Below are 15,000 nucleotides of genomic sequence, written 5' to 3'. Positions count from 1 at the left end.
TATCGTGAGCGGAGGTATACACACATGTGTCATCGCCTCACCGTTTTCACATTGAGTTGCACACATATCTGAGGTTCTGGCTAGGGCTCCGTCCTGTCGCCGACATTTTAGCGGGACAATCATTACAGTTCTTTTTCTACTGAGAAGATGAACATAATTATTTAGGTACACTCAGTTCCTGTATATTTACAAATCTCTCTGTAAACGTTTCCGACCGGCTCGGGCTCATTCTTGCTGAAACTTCTCAGGTCGAATATTATTTACTGACTTCTCTGTTAAAGTCCTCTCTCGGCTCAGTTTGGCTCTTGTTTTAACATCGTAGTTAGTATATTTACAGGCCTCGGTGAACAAAAATCTTCTCTCGGCTTCGACTCTCTGTTGCTGAAACCTCTCAGTTGGTATATTTACAAACCTCAGTAAAAACAAGGAACTTAGTCGATAAATATCGACAGGGGGCGGACAAATGGTTTACATGTGAAATGTGTGTATATGGGTGTGGTTCTGAAACAAACAAACCATGTGAACCCCCCCATCCCACCGCTCGCGGGCTGAACGACTGACGTCACATGTCGCTTCGGTCTTTTCCTGAGAAAAACACCGCGTGTACATAATACACAATTCGATCGCGTAGCACTGCCAATGCACATTTTCGCAACGAAAACCGTGCTACTGTTTCTTGTGTGTTAAATCTGAAAGCAATATAAGTGAACGAACAATTGAAAACTGATATCACGTTACTAAACTCCCAAAAGTAATAAATTACTTCTGACTGCGGTACACAATACGGCAGTCACCTCTGCGAATGCTGTCGAAGAATCTAACCGAAAGTAAACATTCTGGGAATCTACGCGCATCGGCCTTGACGCAAGTTCAATACTTAGCCAATGAGCGCGCCGCGGCGAAGTTGGCCGCTGTAAGTCTCGCAGCGCTGGCTGGCTGAGCGAGTTGCGTGTCCATCCTTTTTTGGTCCAAGCCGCACCGGAGACCAGATTAGTAGGTGCTTGATTTTGGTATTTTGATTTTACATAACATTAAACCTTTCTTGGGGTTCATGGTCATGGCAACAGCCATAATAATATTATATCATGTATAATATTACATTTCAGCATATTTGAATTACATGTCATCATACCAAACTGTCATACATTTTTATTCCTACATCATTCTGATTGATCACAACCAAACCTACTATCAGTGGACACATCCAAATGTAAGCGCCTGTTCTTGACAACTTTTAATCGATCTAAAAATAGCAACTTGCTGGGCCCTCTGCCGCCAACAGACACTGTTTGGCCTGTAGGTAAAATGTACAATGTATTTTCTGATTTGTGCACAAAAGCTTTATTTCTTTTTTCTTTTTTTTTACATAACAATGTTTAATGTCACTGTATGGTTAAAAGACCATGGTCATATTTGTAAAAAAAATGTTAAATTAGAAAATAAATAACATTTTGGTTCATGATTTTTCCTACACCTGTGCTAAAAATAAGAAATAAAAATGTCGGGTATATAAGTCTCTCAAATACAGCTAGGTATGAATGGCTCGGTTTGAGTTTGTTGCAGTTGACCCTGCACAATGCGACATATCATGTTTTTGTTGAACAATTTTGACGTCACCCCTCCCATAGGGTGACGTATTTCACAACTTCCTGTGTTACACAAACTCTGTGATGACCAATTTTGACGTCACCCCTCCCATAGGGTGACGGATTTCACAACTTTCTACAGATGAACAATGTTGCCTCCACCCCTCCCATAGGGTGACGGATGTCACAACTTCCTGTGTACACAAACTGATGACGTATTTCACAACAAAATGGCGCTGCCCATGGTCAACCTCTAAACTATCCGTATAGAATGGGGGCGTCCTCGCCCCCATAACAATCTTCTCCCGGCTCCGACTCTCTGTTGCTGAAACCTCTCAGTTGGTATAGTTACAGACCTCTCTGTTTAAAAGTCTACTCTTAGCTCAGACTGCCAGCCTTGGCCGTCGTCACCTTTCAGTTTTTACTTGTGTACGCATCTCACTCCCCTCGCACCTATCTGCTACCTTGACGCATGCAAATGTGTGCAGTTAGAACTTGTTAAAGGTGTTGTGCACCACTGGGAAATGTTGTTGTTGTTGTTGTTGTTGTTGTTGTTGTAAACTTTTAAGGCATTTTAAGCACACGGAAACAAACTACTTTAGATTTGTAAAATAGGTGCATATACATGTATGACCCTTTTCTTTGGTGCTGTAAGCTTCGAATGGACATGGAGATTAGGTAATTCTTGGTTTTGAAATTCCCTTCAACCTATTTGGCGATTTGTCAACTGTTTGGCTCACCGTCTCAGATCTTGCCACGCTTCCCCTTTGTCACGTGCCAAAAATCAACAGCGTGGGTGCTCCAGCTCTGTGCACAGTGGGTATTTTTGTGTGAATTTATTTCAGAATGTAAAAAAAATGGCTTTTTTAAGGAACTGATTTTTTTTATAAATCCAACTCACGACAACAAGCAGGCTGGATTTTGATTATTGGTATGTGACCAAGTGGAGAGATGGCCTTACCCCAAGCAAAAGCCTGGCTAGATCAGAGATGGTGAACCAAACGAGAGAAGGACTGTGCCTTTTAACACACGACACCAGTACTCGGGCCTGACTTTGTTGCTGGGAATGTTTAATCGCAGGGTCAGTTGTCAGTGGATTGAAAAACCAGTGCAGTTTGTGGCTCCCTGTGTGTCGCAGTATCTTGGTGATACTGTGCACTTTGTAGCTCCCTGTGTGTCGCAGTATCTTGGTGATACTGTGCACTTTGTAGCTCCCTGTGTGTCGCAGTATCTTGGTGATACTGTGCACTTTGTGGCTCCCTGTGTGTCGCAGTATCTTGGTGATACTGTGCACTTTGTAGCTCCCTGTGTGTCGCAGTATCTTGGTGATACTGTGCAGTTTGTGGCTCCCTGTGTGTCGCAGTATCTTGGTGATACTGTGCACTTTGTAGCTCCCTGTGTGTCGCAGTATCTTGGTGATACTGTGCAGTTTGTGGCTCCCTGTGTGTCGCAGTATCTTGGTGATACTGTGCAGTTTGTGGCTCCCTGTGTGTCGCAGTATCTTGGTGATACTGTGCACTTTGTAGCTCCCTGTGTGTCGCAGTATCTTCGTGAGAACTATGCATGTGTGGAATAAATGAGAATCTAGTTAGTGGTACATGTAGTGTGTCCAAGGATGATGCTCTATACATAACGAACATGTCACTGGTTTAGTGAGCAGAAGAAGTGAAAGCGTCGATGTGTTTGTTATTTGTGTCAAGTCAGATTTAAAGGCCCGGCAGGAGTATATAAGGAGCCTGACCTTCTGCGTTGGCAAATCATTTCAAACCTCTTGCAGGCAACGGACAAATACTGCTCCTACATTTTCTTTAATATCTCGGTTAAGCATGAGTTACGGTGTCAGATTTTTTGTTCACACAGCTGGTTGTCACACATTTACCGCCCTATGCGCTTAGATAAGGTTAATTCTCCATAATAAAGAAGATATTTGTAAACAAACATTTCAATGGGGATCTTGTTCAAAGAAAAGGGCGGAGTCAACACTCTCCGACGTCACAGATTTACACCATGCGTTCCAAAAATAGCAAAACACGTGGCATGCGGCAATTTGGTTCCAGAACATGCTGTCTCAGGTGCATGTGTATTTGTTACATCGGATATGAAGAAAGAAATGCAACTAACCTTTACCACCAGTTGTGGCCTTGATAGGGTATTCCTGTGGGGTTGGGATAAAGCTCTCTCACTAATTTGAGCACACAGTCGGGCATCATTTCTCGGTTAATGTTTACCCGTGTTGGATTGTCTTGATGTAAGGAAGACGTCTTTTTCGCCAAGTACAATGCACAATTCCAAGCACCGCGTCGGTCTAGCATGGACCAATACTTCTTGTAGAGTACTTTTCTAACGCCGGAATTCCTGCGGTGTGGCAATTGGCCTGTACCTAGCCACCTCTGGCGATGATTTGTCACACAAGGGCTGCAAAAACAAAAGGCACACTGGCCTACCCCAGAGGAGAGCCCTGTACTAGGACCCAGTGTCTCCGCTTTCACCATCGCCTCCACTGAGGATCAGATAACCACGTCTGTACCCTAACCAGGGGCGGACCTAGTTGTGGATAAGGGGGGGGTTCCAAATTGGAGCAGGGGTCCAGGGGCCGCTCAGGCCCCGGTGGGGTCCATGGGCAAAGCCCTGGTGGGGGGTCTGGGGGGGCAAAGCCCCCCAGATGCTGTAGGAATTTTATTTTTTTAGGTCATTCGGAGGCCTCTCGTGGAAGATAACAAGGTAAAAAAAAACCGGATGGGGGGTGGGGGGGGGGTTCCGGGCACCCAGGAACCCCCCCCTAGGTCCGCCCCTGCTAACGGTACTACACACACTGACGAGAGACAGCCTCTGTATCGAGGTCACACGATGATGGCCCAGCACCTCTTGGTACACAAGTCGAATCTTTTATTACACACCTTCGAGTTTCAAATGGCCACTGATTCTCAGTAAATAGTCTCCTTATTGCGTTCTCCTGGTCACTGTTAATGTTGAGAAGTGTTAAATCAAATTTCGCCATTTATTTCCACAGACAGAAAGAGATGTCATAGTGCAATACAGCTTACAGATTCCGCAGCCTAGCCCTTACAAAGTTACTATCACCATCGGATGTTGGAATGTGAAACACTCAGGTTTTCCCGCTTTACCCCCTTCATCTGTCGACAACACTGATTGTGTTAGAGGCTCTCGCTGGGTGGCATAACAGACCGTGTTCGGTATGCGTATACACTACGCAGATTATCACCGTTGACTTTGTCTACATGGTCCCGCTAAATCGGTCTACTGCCCCTGACAGTGCCTCACAGGATGGGCAAGTTTACTTTCAAAACAGAAAGGGGTAATCTAACTCGGTTTGTTCTAAGTGGACATGGGAAATAACGGGACTCGGATCTTGGGTCGCCCCTGGCAACACAAATGGAAGAATCCAGGATATGCAAATGGTCTTCTGCAGTTTATTCCAAGGTGGTAGGGGGTTGAAAGGGGGAACGAACGGGAGGGGGGAGGGGACAGTGGTCGGTGGAGCTACTATACTAAGACTGCAGCAATGGACTGCTGATGTGAAATCATCACCCACACATTTCGAGGTACCCTCCCCCCTCACCATTCCGGTTCACAAGCCTGTTTTTGTCCTTGGTCAGTTTGAAAATGATTGGTTTGTTCAAGTATTCCGCCAAAAAAAATGCGCCAAGATTTCCCTCCTCATTTTAGTGGTGTTTGACGCTTGCCCCACTCACTTAGTCAGAGTCTGATGCAAAAATTGACTCGAGAATTCTGTTCATTGACGTTGTGACGTACTAAACTTGTTTATTGTTCGCGGTTTTGGCTGATTCTGTGTTGTTTTTCTGCAATATCAGCGAAAGTACCATCATAGCGGTGACTGAGTTACAGCAACCAAGACTAAGTTTCATTTTGTCCGTTTGACTAGCCTGACATCTACAGCCTTGACATTGTTATTTTGTTTCTCTCTGTGTGACTGATTTCTTTGACACAAAGGTTCTCTGTGTGAAAGTTCAATTGTATTGTAAATATAAACAAAATACGCAATCAATATGCAAGCTATCACAAATGTTCAGAAACGAAAATGTGTGAAAAACTCTGAAGAAGCTGTTAAAAGAAGAAATGCTGCTCGCACAGACAGAAAGCCAGATGGTAAATTCAGTTTAGCGGTGAGAGAGAGGAAATTGATCTTATTTACGCCCAAGTTCAAAAGGTTAAAACATTTTTGGGAGAAGGAAATCCAAACAAAGAGCTTGTGGACACTATCTTGCGCTTTTTTTATTGACAAAAACATTGAAGCTGATTTATTAGAGCGCCCTGATGCCCCCGCGTCCCCAGTGCACTTTGGCCTGTTCGTGTTTACATCGCGTGCCACGCGTTGTGCTATTTTTGCTAAGCCCCGCCCCTTTTTCTGTTGCATTATGGGAGAGGCCGGATTGGCCGTGACGTGTTTAAAGGCCCGGCAGGAGTATATAAGGAGCCTGACCTTCTGCGTTGGCAAATCATTTCAAACCTCTTGCAGGCAACGGACAAATACTGCTCCTACATTTTCTTTAATATCTCGGTTAAGCATGAGTTACGGTGTCAGATTTTTTGTTCACACAGCTGGTTGTCACACATTTACCGCCCTATGCGCTTAGATAAGGTTAATTCTCCATAATAAAGAAGATATTTGTAAACAAACATTTCAATGGGGATCTTGTTCAAAGAAAAGGGCGGAGTCAACACTCTCCGACGTCACAGATTTACACCATGCGTTCCAAAAATAGCAAAACACGTGGCATGCGGCAATTTGGTTCCAGAACATGCTGTCTCAGGTGCATGTGTATTTGTTACATCGGATATGAAGAAAGAAATGCAACTAACCTTTACCACCAGTTGTGGCCTTGATAGGGTATTCCTGTGGGGTTGGGATAAAGCTCTCTCACTAATTTGAGCACACAGTCGGGCATCATTTCTCGGTTAATGTTTACCCGTGTTGGATTGTCTTGATGTAAGGAAGACGTCTTTTTCGCCAAGTACAATGCACAATTCCAAGCACCGCGTCGGTCTAGCATGGACCAATACTTCTTGTAGAGTACTTTTCTAACGCCGGAATTCCTGCGGTGTGGCAATTGGCCTGTACCTAGCCACCTCTGGCGATGATTTGTCACACAAGGGCTGCAAAAACAAAAGGCACACTGGCCTACCCCAGAGGAGAGCCCTGTACTAGGACCCAGTGTCTCCGCTTTCACCATCGCCTCCACTGAGGATCAGATAACCACGTCTGTACCCTAACCAGGGGCGGACCTAGTTGTGGATAAGGGGGGGTTCCAAATTGGAGCAGGGGTCCAGGGGCCGCTCAGGCCCCGGTGGGGTCCATGGGCAAAGCCCTGGTGGGGGGTCTGGGGGGGCAAAGCCCCCCAGATGCTGTAGGAATTTTATTTTTTTAGGTCATTCGGAGGCCTCTCGTGGAAGATAACAAGGTAAAAAAAAACCGGATGGGGGGTGGGGGGGGGGGTTCCGGGCACCCAGGAACCCCCCCCTAGGTCCGCCCCTGCTAACGGTACTACACACACTGACGAGAGACAGCCTCTGTATCGAGGTCACACGATGATGGCCCAGCACCTCTTGGTACACAAGTCGAATCTTTTATTACACACCTTCGAGTTTCAAATGGCCACTGATTCTCAGTAAATAGTCTCCTTATTGCGTTCTCCTGGTCACTGTTAATGTTGAGAAGTGTTAAATCAAATTTCGCCATTTATTTCCACAGACAGAAAGAGATGTCATAGTGCAATACAGCTTACAGATTCCGCAGCCTAGCCCTTACAAAGTTACTATCACCATCGGATGTTGGAATGTGAAACACTCAGGTTTTCCCGCTTTACCCCCTTCATCTGTCGACAACACTGATTGTGTTAGAGGCTCTCGCTGGGTGGCATAACAGACCGTGTTCGGTATGCGTATACACTACGCAGATTATCACCGTTGACTTTGTCTACATGGTCCCGCTAAATCGGTCTACTGCCCCTGACAGTGCCTCACAGGATGGGCAAGTTTACTTTCAAAACAGAAAGGGGTAATCTAACTCGGTTTGTTCTAAGTGGACATGGGAAATAACGGGACTCGGATCTTGGGTCGCCCCTGGCAACACAAATGGAAGAATCCAGGATATGCAAATGGTCTTCTGCAGTTTATTCCAAGGTGGTAGGGGGTTGAAAGGGGGAACGAACGGGAGGGGGGAGGGGACAGTGGTCGGTGGAGCTACTATACTAAGACTGCAGCAATGGACTGCTGATGTGAAATCATCACCCACACATTTCGAGGTACCCTCCCCCCTCACCATTCCGGTTCACAAGCCTGTTTTTGTCCTTGGTCAGTTTGAAAATGATTGGTTTGTTCAAGTATTCCGCCAAAAAAAATGCGCCAAGATTTCCCTCCTCATTTTAGTGGTGTTTGACGCTTGCCCCACTCACTTAGTCAGAGTCTGATGCAAAAATTGACTCGAGAATTCTGTTCATTGACGTTGTGACGTACTAAACTTGTTTATTGTTCGCGGTTTTGGCTGATTCTGTGTTGTTTTTCTGCAATATCAGCGAAAGTACCATCATAGCGGTGACTGAGTTACAGCAACCAAGACTAAGTTTCATTTTGTCCGTTTGACTAGCCTGACATCTACAGCCTTGACATTGTTATTTTGTTTCTCTCTGTGTGACTGATTTCTTTGACACAAAGGTTCTCTGTGTGAAAGTTCAATTGTATTGTAAATATAAACAAAATACGCAATCAATATGCAAGCTATCACAAATGTTCAGAAACGAAAATGTGTGAAAAACTCTGAAGAAGCTGTTAAAAGAAGAAATGCTGCTCGCACAGACAGAAAGCCAGATGGTAAATTCAGTTTAGCGGTGAGAGAGAGGAAATTGATCTTATTTACGCCCAAGTTCAAAAGGTTAAAACATTTTTGGGAGAAGGAAATCCAAACAAAGAGCTTGTGGACACTATCTTGCGCTTTTTTTATTGACAAAAACATTGAAGCTGATTTATTAGAGCGCCCTGATGCCCCCGCGTCCCCAGTGCACTTTGGCCTGTTCGTGTTTACATCGCGTGCCACGCGTTGTGCTATTTTTGCTAAGCCCCGCCCCTTTTTCTGTTGCATTATGGGAGAGGCCGGATTGGCCGTGACGTGTTTAAGGGGAGTTTTCCGTGATACCGCTGCGTTACTACGGGATGAGGACTGCTGTGATGTTATTGGTAGCTATGTCCAACAAATGTCACGCCTTTTCTTTTCTTTCCCTGCTACCTATTCCTGTTCTTTTTCTTTTCTGTTTTGTCTGACTCAGCATAATGTTGAAGATTGTTGCAGTTCGTGTTTCGGCCAAATATTGTCAGTAATAACCCTGGTTTGATGTTGTTGTTGTTGTTGTTGTTGTTGTTGTTGTTTGTTATGATTTGGTTTTTGTTTCTGGATTATCCGCTATTCCCTCGTTACATTCTTTGAGAATTAATGTTTAATTTTCCCAGGGCACCACCGAAAGTTCATTTTTTGCCAAAGGAAGATTGAGAAAGATAAATGACACGTGCCATACCGTTTCTCTTTGGAAGACATGTTCTTCCTTCATTTTGTACCCAGGCCTGCACAGTTAGAACTAGAGGAAATTGAAATTGAAAGCAAACCTGTTAAGCCGTTTATCGGATTTGAAGTGTCGACAGTCGCATGTGTTAAGACACACAGACACAGATAGACAGCCAGGCAGAGAGACAGGTAGACAGCCAGACAGAGAGACAGGTAGACAGCCAGGCAGAGAGACAGGTAGACAGCCAGGCAGAGAGACAGGTAGACAGCCAGACAGAGAGACAGATAGACAGCCAGGCATAGAGACAGGTAGACAGCCAGACAGAGACAGGTAGACAGCCAGGCACAGAGACAGGTAGACAGCCAGGCAGAGAGACAGGTAGACAGCCAGGCAGAGAGACAGGTAGACAGTCAGACAGAGAGACAGGTAGACAGTCAGACAGAGAGACAGGTAGACAGCCAGGCAGAGAGACAGACAGACAGCCAGGCAGAGAGCCAGGTAGACAGCCAGGCAGAGAGACAGGTAGACAGCCAGGCAGAGAGACAGGTAGACAGCCAGGCACAGAGACAGGTAGACAGCCAGACAGAGAGACAGGTAGACAGCCAGACAGAGAGACAGGTAGACAGCCAGACAGAGAGACAGGTAGACAGCCAGACAGAGAGACAGGTAGACAGCCAGACAGAGAGACAGGTAGACAGCCAGGCAGAGAGACAGGTAGACAGTCAGGCAGAGAGACAGGTAGACAGCCAGGCACAGAGACAAGTAGACAGTCAGACACAGAGACAGGTAGACAGCCAGGCAGAGAGACAGGTAGACAGCCAGACAGAGAGACAGGTAGACAGCCAGGCAGAGAGACAGGTAGACAGCCAGGCAGAGAGACAGGTAGACAGCCAGGCAGAGAGACAGGTAGACAGCCAGGCAGAGAGACAGGTAGACAGCCAGGCAGAGAGACAGGTAGACAGCCAGGCAGAGAGACAGGTAGACAGCCAGGCAGAGAGACAGATAGACAGCCAGGCAGAGAGACAGGTAGACAGCCAGGCAGAGAGACAGGTAGACAGCCAGGCAGAGAGACAGGTAGACAGTCAGGCAGAGAGACAGGTAGACAGCCAGGCACAGAGACAGGTAGACAGCCAGGCACAGAGACAGGTAGACAGCCAGGCACAGAGACAGACAGACAGCCAGGCACAGAGACAGGTAGACAGCCAGGCACAGAGACAGGTAGACAGCCAGGCACAGAGACAGGTAGACAGCCAGGCACAGAGACAGACAGACAGCCAGGCAGAGAGACAGGTAGACAGCCAGGCAGAGAGACAGGTAGACAGCCAGGCAGAGAGACAGGTAGACAGCCAGGCAGAGAGACAGGTAGACAGCCAGGCAGAGAGACAGATCGAGTGAGTGAGTCAGTGAGTGAATGATGCACACGGAAGTCATGTATGATTTTTTTTGTTATCCTTACTGCGTGCTGTTTCAACATGAAATGGATTTGTTCTATGTTCGCACAGTTTTACTCTGTTTTATTCTGTGATTTGTATGCTTTCGTATGCTTTTTGTTGTTGTTTGTTTGTTTGTTTGTTTGTTTGTTTGTTTGTTGTTGTTGTTGTTGTTGTTGTTGTTGTTGTTGTTGTTGTTGTTGTTTGCTTTGTTTGTTTGTTTTGATTTTGTTCTGGCATTTGAATTGTCAAGTGCTTGGAACTTATTTTAGGACTTACGCTTTTGAAAAGCTATGTATTCTAGCTTTTAAATGATATTACACCACAAAGTTAACGTTGCATGTTTCTCTGACTGTTTCAGATCGAGCAACTGAAGAGCAAAGACAAGGTGATTTCGCAGCTTGAGCGGGAGCTAGGGCACCCGGCGGTCGTTGCTGGGCCCGTTTCTATGGCGACAGAGGTCACGCGGCCCTCGTCGTCCGGGCAACACAGCAACAAGATGGAGACCCCTCCTCTTTCCCCTCACTCAATTCTCTCCGGCCTCTCACAGGCGTACCAAAGACTCCACGGGACCAGTATGGCCTCTGTGAGTACTTCGACACTGTCTCAACACTCTGATAAACAAAGTGTTCAAAGTAAGCGCTCTAGACCAAATGCATACATGTGTAATAGAGTAAGTGAGAGTTTTTCGGAACCAGTCACCTGGCACCTGGGAGAATAAGAAGCAATGAAATAAGGCCAAAAAAAAAATAGGTCTGTTTACGGTAACATAGGCCAAAAAAAATAGGGTCGGTAGGTCGGGATTTTTTTTTTTTTTTCCCAAAAACCATATTTTGACGTTATTTTGCAAAAACAAAAGATTTTTTTTTTCTTTTTTCCCCCAAATGCCAAAAAAAAGTCTAGGGTCGCGCGAAAAAAATAGGGTCGGTCGGGTTACCGTAAACAGACTATTTTTTTTTTGGCCTAAACAATCGACTTTCATCCTCAGGTGCCAGGAGACTGGTTCCGAATAAGTCTCACTTACTCTGTTAAACATGTCGTATGCATTTGGAGTGCTTACTTCTTTTTGTTTGTCAGATCTCTAAACAGCGCTCTGCCTCATTTGTTTAAAATTGTCTCAACAATCTGTCTGTGTAGGTAACATCATTGTAACAAGGACACACTATACAAACGTGAGCCTTGAGGCATTTGCCCTTCTATGTATATTTTGGTATATATCCAAGCGGAGGGATAGCCTTTCCCCATATGCAAAAGCCCTGCTCTGAGATGGTGAGCCGAACCGTTATTACACCCCCGGTATAGGGGTGTGTATAGGTTTCGCTCGATGTGTTTGTTTGGGTATTTGTTTGGGTGTTTGTTTGTGTGTTTGTGTTCGCAAGTAGATCTCAAGAATGAACGGACCGATCGTCACCAAACTTGGTGAACAGGTTCTATACATTCCTGAGACGGTCCTTACAAAAATTGGGACCAGTCAAACACACGGTTAGGGAGTTATTGGTGGATTAAATTTATACAAGGACTTATAGAGGCACACCCCCGTTGGTCAAAGGGAAATAACCATTCTCACTGCCACCAACTGAGAAGGTTATTTCTCTTTGACGGGGGTGTTTTTCATATCGGAGGAATTTCTTGTTTATTACGGGAAGTAATGTGCTTGTAAGGTTTACGCCTACGGTGGCTTCCTTTCGTGTTTCTAAACAATCTGACACCACCTTCTATGCTGATGTACAGCAGATTCACTTATGCCATACGTCTAAAACATGTTGTTACTCATACCAACATAAAAGTGAACTTGTGTTTATGTTCATTGTTGTTTCTTGTCTCGAGAACCCGGGGGTCACGCGAGACTATGATTCACCATCGTTCTTATCCTCTGTTTCTTGTCTCGAGAACCCGGGGGTCACGCGAGACTATGATTCACCATCGTTCTTATCCTCTGTTTCTTGTCTCGAGAACCCGGGGGTCACGCGAGACTATGATTCACCATCGTACTTATCCTCTGTTTCTTGTCTCGAGAACCCGGGGGTCACGCGAGACTATGATTCACCATCGTACTTATCCTCTGTTTCTTGTCTCGAGAACCCGGGGGTCACGCGAGACTATGATTCACCATCGTACTTATCCTCTGTTTCTTGTCTCGAGAACCCGGGGGTCACGCGAGACTATGATTCACCATCGTTCTTATCCTCTGTTTCTTGTCTCGAGAACCCGGGGGTCACGCGAGACTATGATTCACCATCGTTCTTATCCTCTGTTTCTTGTCTCGAGAACCCGGGGGTCACGCGAGACTATGATTCACCATCGTTCTTATCCTCTGTTTCTTGTCTCGAGAACCCGGGGGTCACGCGAGACTATGATTCACCATCGTTCTTATCCTCTGTTTCTTGTCTCGAGAACCCGGGGGTCACGCGAGACTATGATTCACCATCGTTCTTATCCTCTGTTTCTTGTCTCGAGAACCCGGGGGTCACGCGAGACTATGATTCACCATCGTTCTTATCCTCTGTTTTGTTCTCGACCTATTCTAAAAATTGTTCACATTTAGGGCGTATCCCCGCCGCGCCGGGTGGGTTAAGGGTAGAGATTTGTCCGATCTCCCAGGTCAACTTATGCTGAGATCCGCTTGTGCCTTATCCCCCTTCATGTGTACACGCATGCACAAGACCAAGTGCGCACGGAAAAGATCCTATAATCCATGTCGGAGTTCGGCAGGGAATAAAAAAAACACGAAAACACCCAGCATGCTTACCCCGAAAGCGGCGTATGGTTGTCTGAATGGCAGGGTAAAAACGGCCATACATCAGATCGTGGGAGTTTCAACCCAAGAACAGAGAGGACGAACAGGAAGAAGAAGGCGTATCAAAGCAGAAGGGATAGGCGAGCTTGTGTCCACCAAGCAGACACTGCACGTGACGCCATGTGTGTGTGTGTGGTTTCAGTTCCCTCATGGTGGCGAGGAGAAAGGGGTCGTGGAGAGCTTTGCTGGCCTGGAGGCGGAGATACAGGGGCTCCATGACAGGGCTCAGGCCCTCGCCCTCGACCGTCAGACGCTGGTGAGTGTAGTCCTAGGTTTTCCTGGATTTCCTAAGACGCTGGTGAGTGACATGCTAGGTTTTCCTGGTTTTCGTAGTATTTGTGTGCACATATTTTTGGTATATATGTTCGATATTATGTATTGTCATGTATTACTGTTGGTAAAAGAGGCTCCATGAGCAATCGCAGGCCCTGGCCCTCGACCGTCAGACACTCGACCGTCAGACACTGGTGGGCTACACTCTAGGTTTGCTCTAGCACATGTATTAGGCTTCGATGTAACGATCTCATGTATCGCTGGCGCCCAGCTTTCGCATTCGATTTATACCCCAGGCTATGTGCAAATAGCCACACATAGTAAAGCCTGCCTCTTCTTTACACATGCTATTTTTTCCAGGTATCGCCGGGTTGGGGTGAAGGACTGAATGGTTGGTCTCTGAGGGACAATAGATCTGAGAACATTTCTGTCGATAACTTGGGCATCATGTGCAGCAGAATGCAGTGATCGTAGAGCCAAAACACAAGTTAGCCTTGTATTCACACACAAAAAAACGTATCATCTCAGTCATGAAGTTCAATCGACTGATGTCTTTAAATTTCTTTGCAGCTTGACAAAGTCAAAGACTTTGAGTCCAAGAACAAGCAGCTGGTCGAGAAGAACAAGCGGTTCTTGGAGAAGAACATAGAACTCACGGCACAGAACCGCTGCCTGAAAGACGGCAACCACACGGTGCAACAGCACCATAAGAAACTGGTAAGTTCACCTCTTTCACGAAACGAAAAATCGTGAAATGGAAATCATTTCGTGTAGGCTTACATATGTTTCTGAGTTTCCAGGGCTGAATATAAGGCGGGTGGGGGTCCTGGTTTCTGGACTCCCCCCCCCCCCCCCCCCCCTCACCTTACCATGCAATTATACTGACCTTTACCTTTTTTTCTCGAGAAGAGATCCAAAACACCTGTTTCAAATGCTAAATGTCAACAGGCCCTGTACCCCTGCCTCAATTAATCTGTAAACCCCTGTCAACAGGCCCTGTACCCCTGCCTCAATTAATCTGTAAACCCCTCTCTCTCATACACTATGTCCAGCCCTGGTTCCGTGTGGTCAGTTTTGCATTAAATTCAAGAACAAGATCACAATGAAAATGCACTCACCAGAAACATTGTTAGGCCTAAACAAAAAAAATAGGTGTGGTTACGGTAACCCGACCTACCTTATTTTTAGGGGCCGACCCTATAACTTTTTATTACATTTGTCAAAAAAAAACCCACAAAAAAACAAAAAACGAGTGCAGAAAACGCAATGAAAGCTAAAGCGCCCGAGTCGCACACTTATTTCCCTGTCAAGTAGGTTTAATTTGTACACATTAGAAAAAAAAGTTTTAAAAAAAAAGTGATACTACCTACCCTATTTTT

General features: G+C 45.8%; 1 protein-coding gene across 1 annotated transcript in view; it reads left to right on the top strand.

Annotated features, from left to right (window-relative positions):
• Nucleotides 1-15,000, top strand: part of LOC138983199 (putative leucine-rich repeat-containing protein DDB_G0290503) — an 87,559-nt gene that overhangs the window by 6,290 nt on the left and 66,269 nt on the right. Inside the window, exons 2-4 of the mRNA XM_070356610.1 lie at nt 10,913-11,137; nt 13,491-13,604; nt 14,192-14,338. Of these exons, the coding sequence (XP_070212711.1) occupies nt 10,913-11,137; nt 13,491-13,604; nt 14,192-14,338 (486 nt within the window). The remainder of the gene's footprint in view (nt 1-10,912; nt 11,138-13,490; nt 13,605-14,191; nt 14,339-15,000) is intronic.

This window comes from Littorina saxatilis, linkage group LG12 (genome assembly GCF_037325665.1).
Source record: "Littorina saxatilis isolate snail1 linkage group LG12, US_GU_Lsax_2.0, whole genome shotgun sequence".
NCBI classification, from domain to species: domain Eukaryota; kingdom Metazoa; phylum Mollusca; class Gastropoda; order Littorinimorpha; family Littorinidae; genus Littorina; species Littorina saxatilis.
This window is presented reverse-complemented; position numbering and strand designations above follow the sequence as displayed.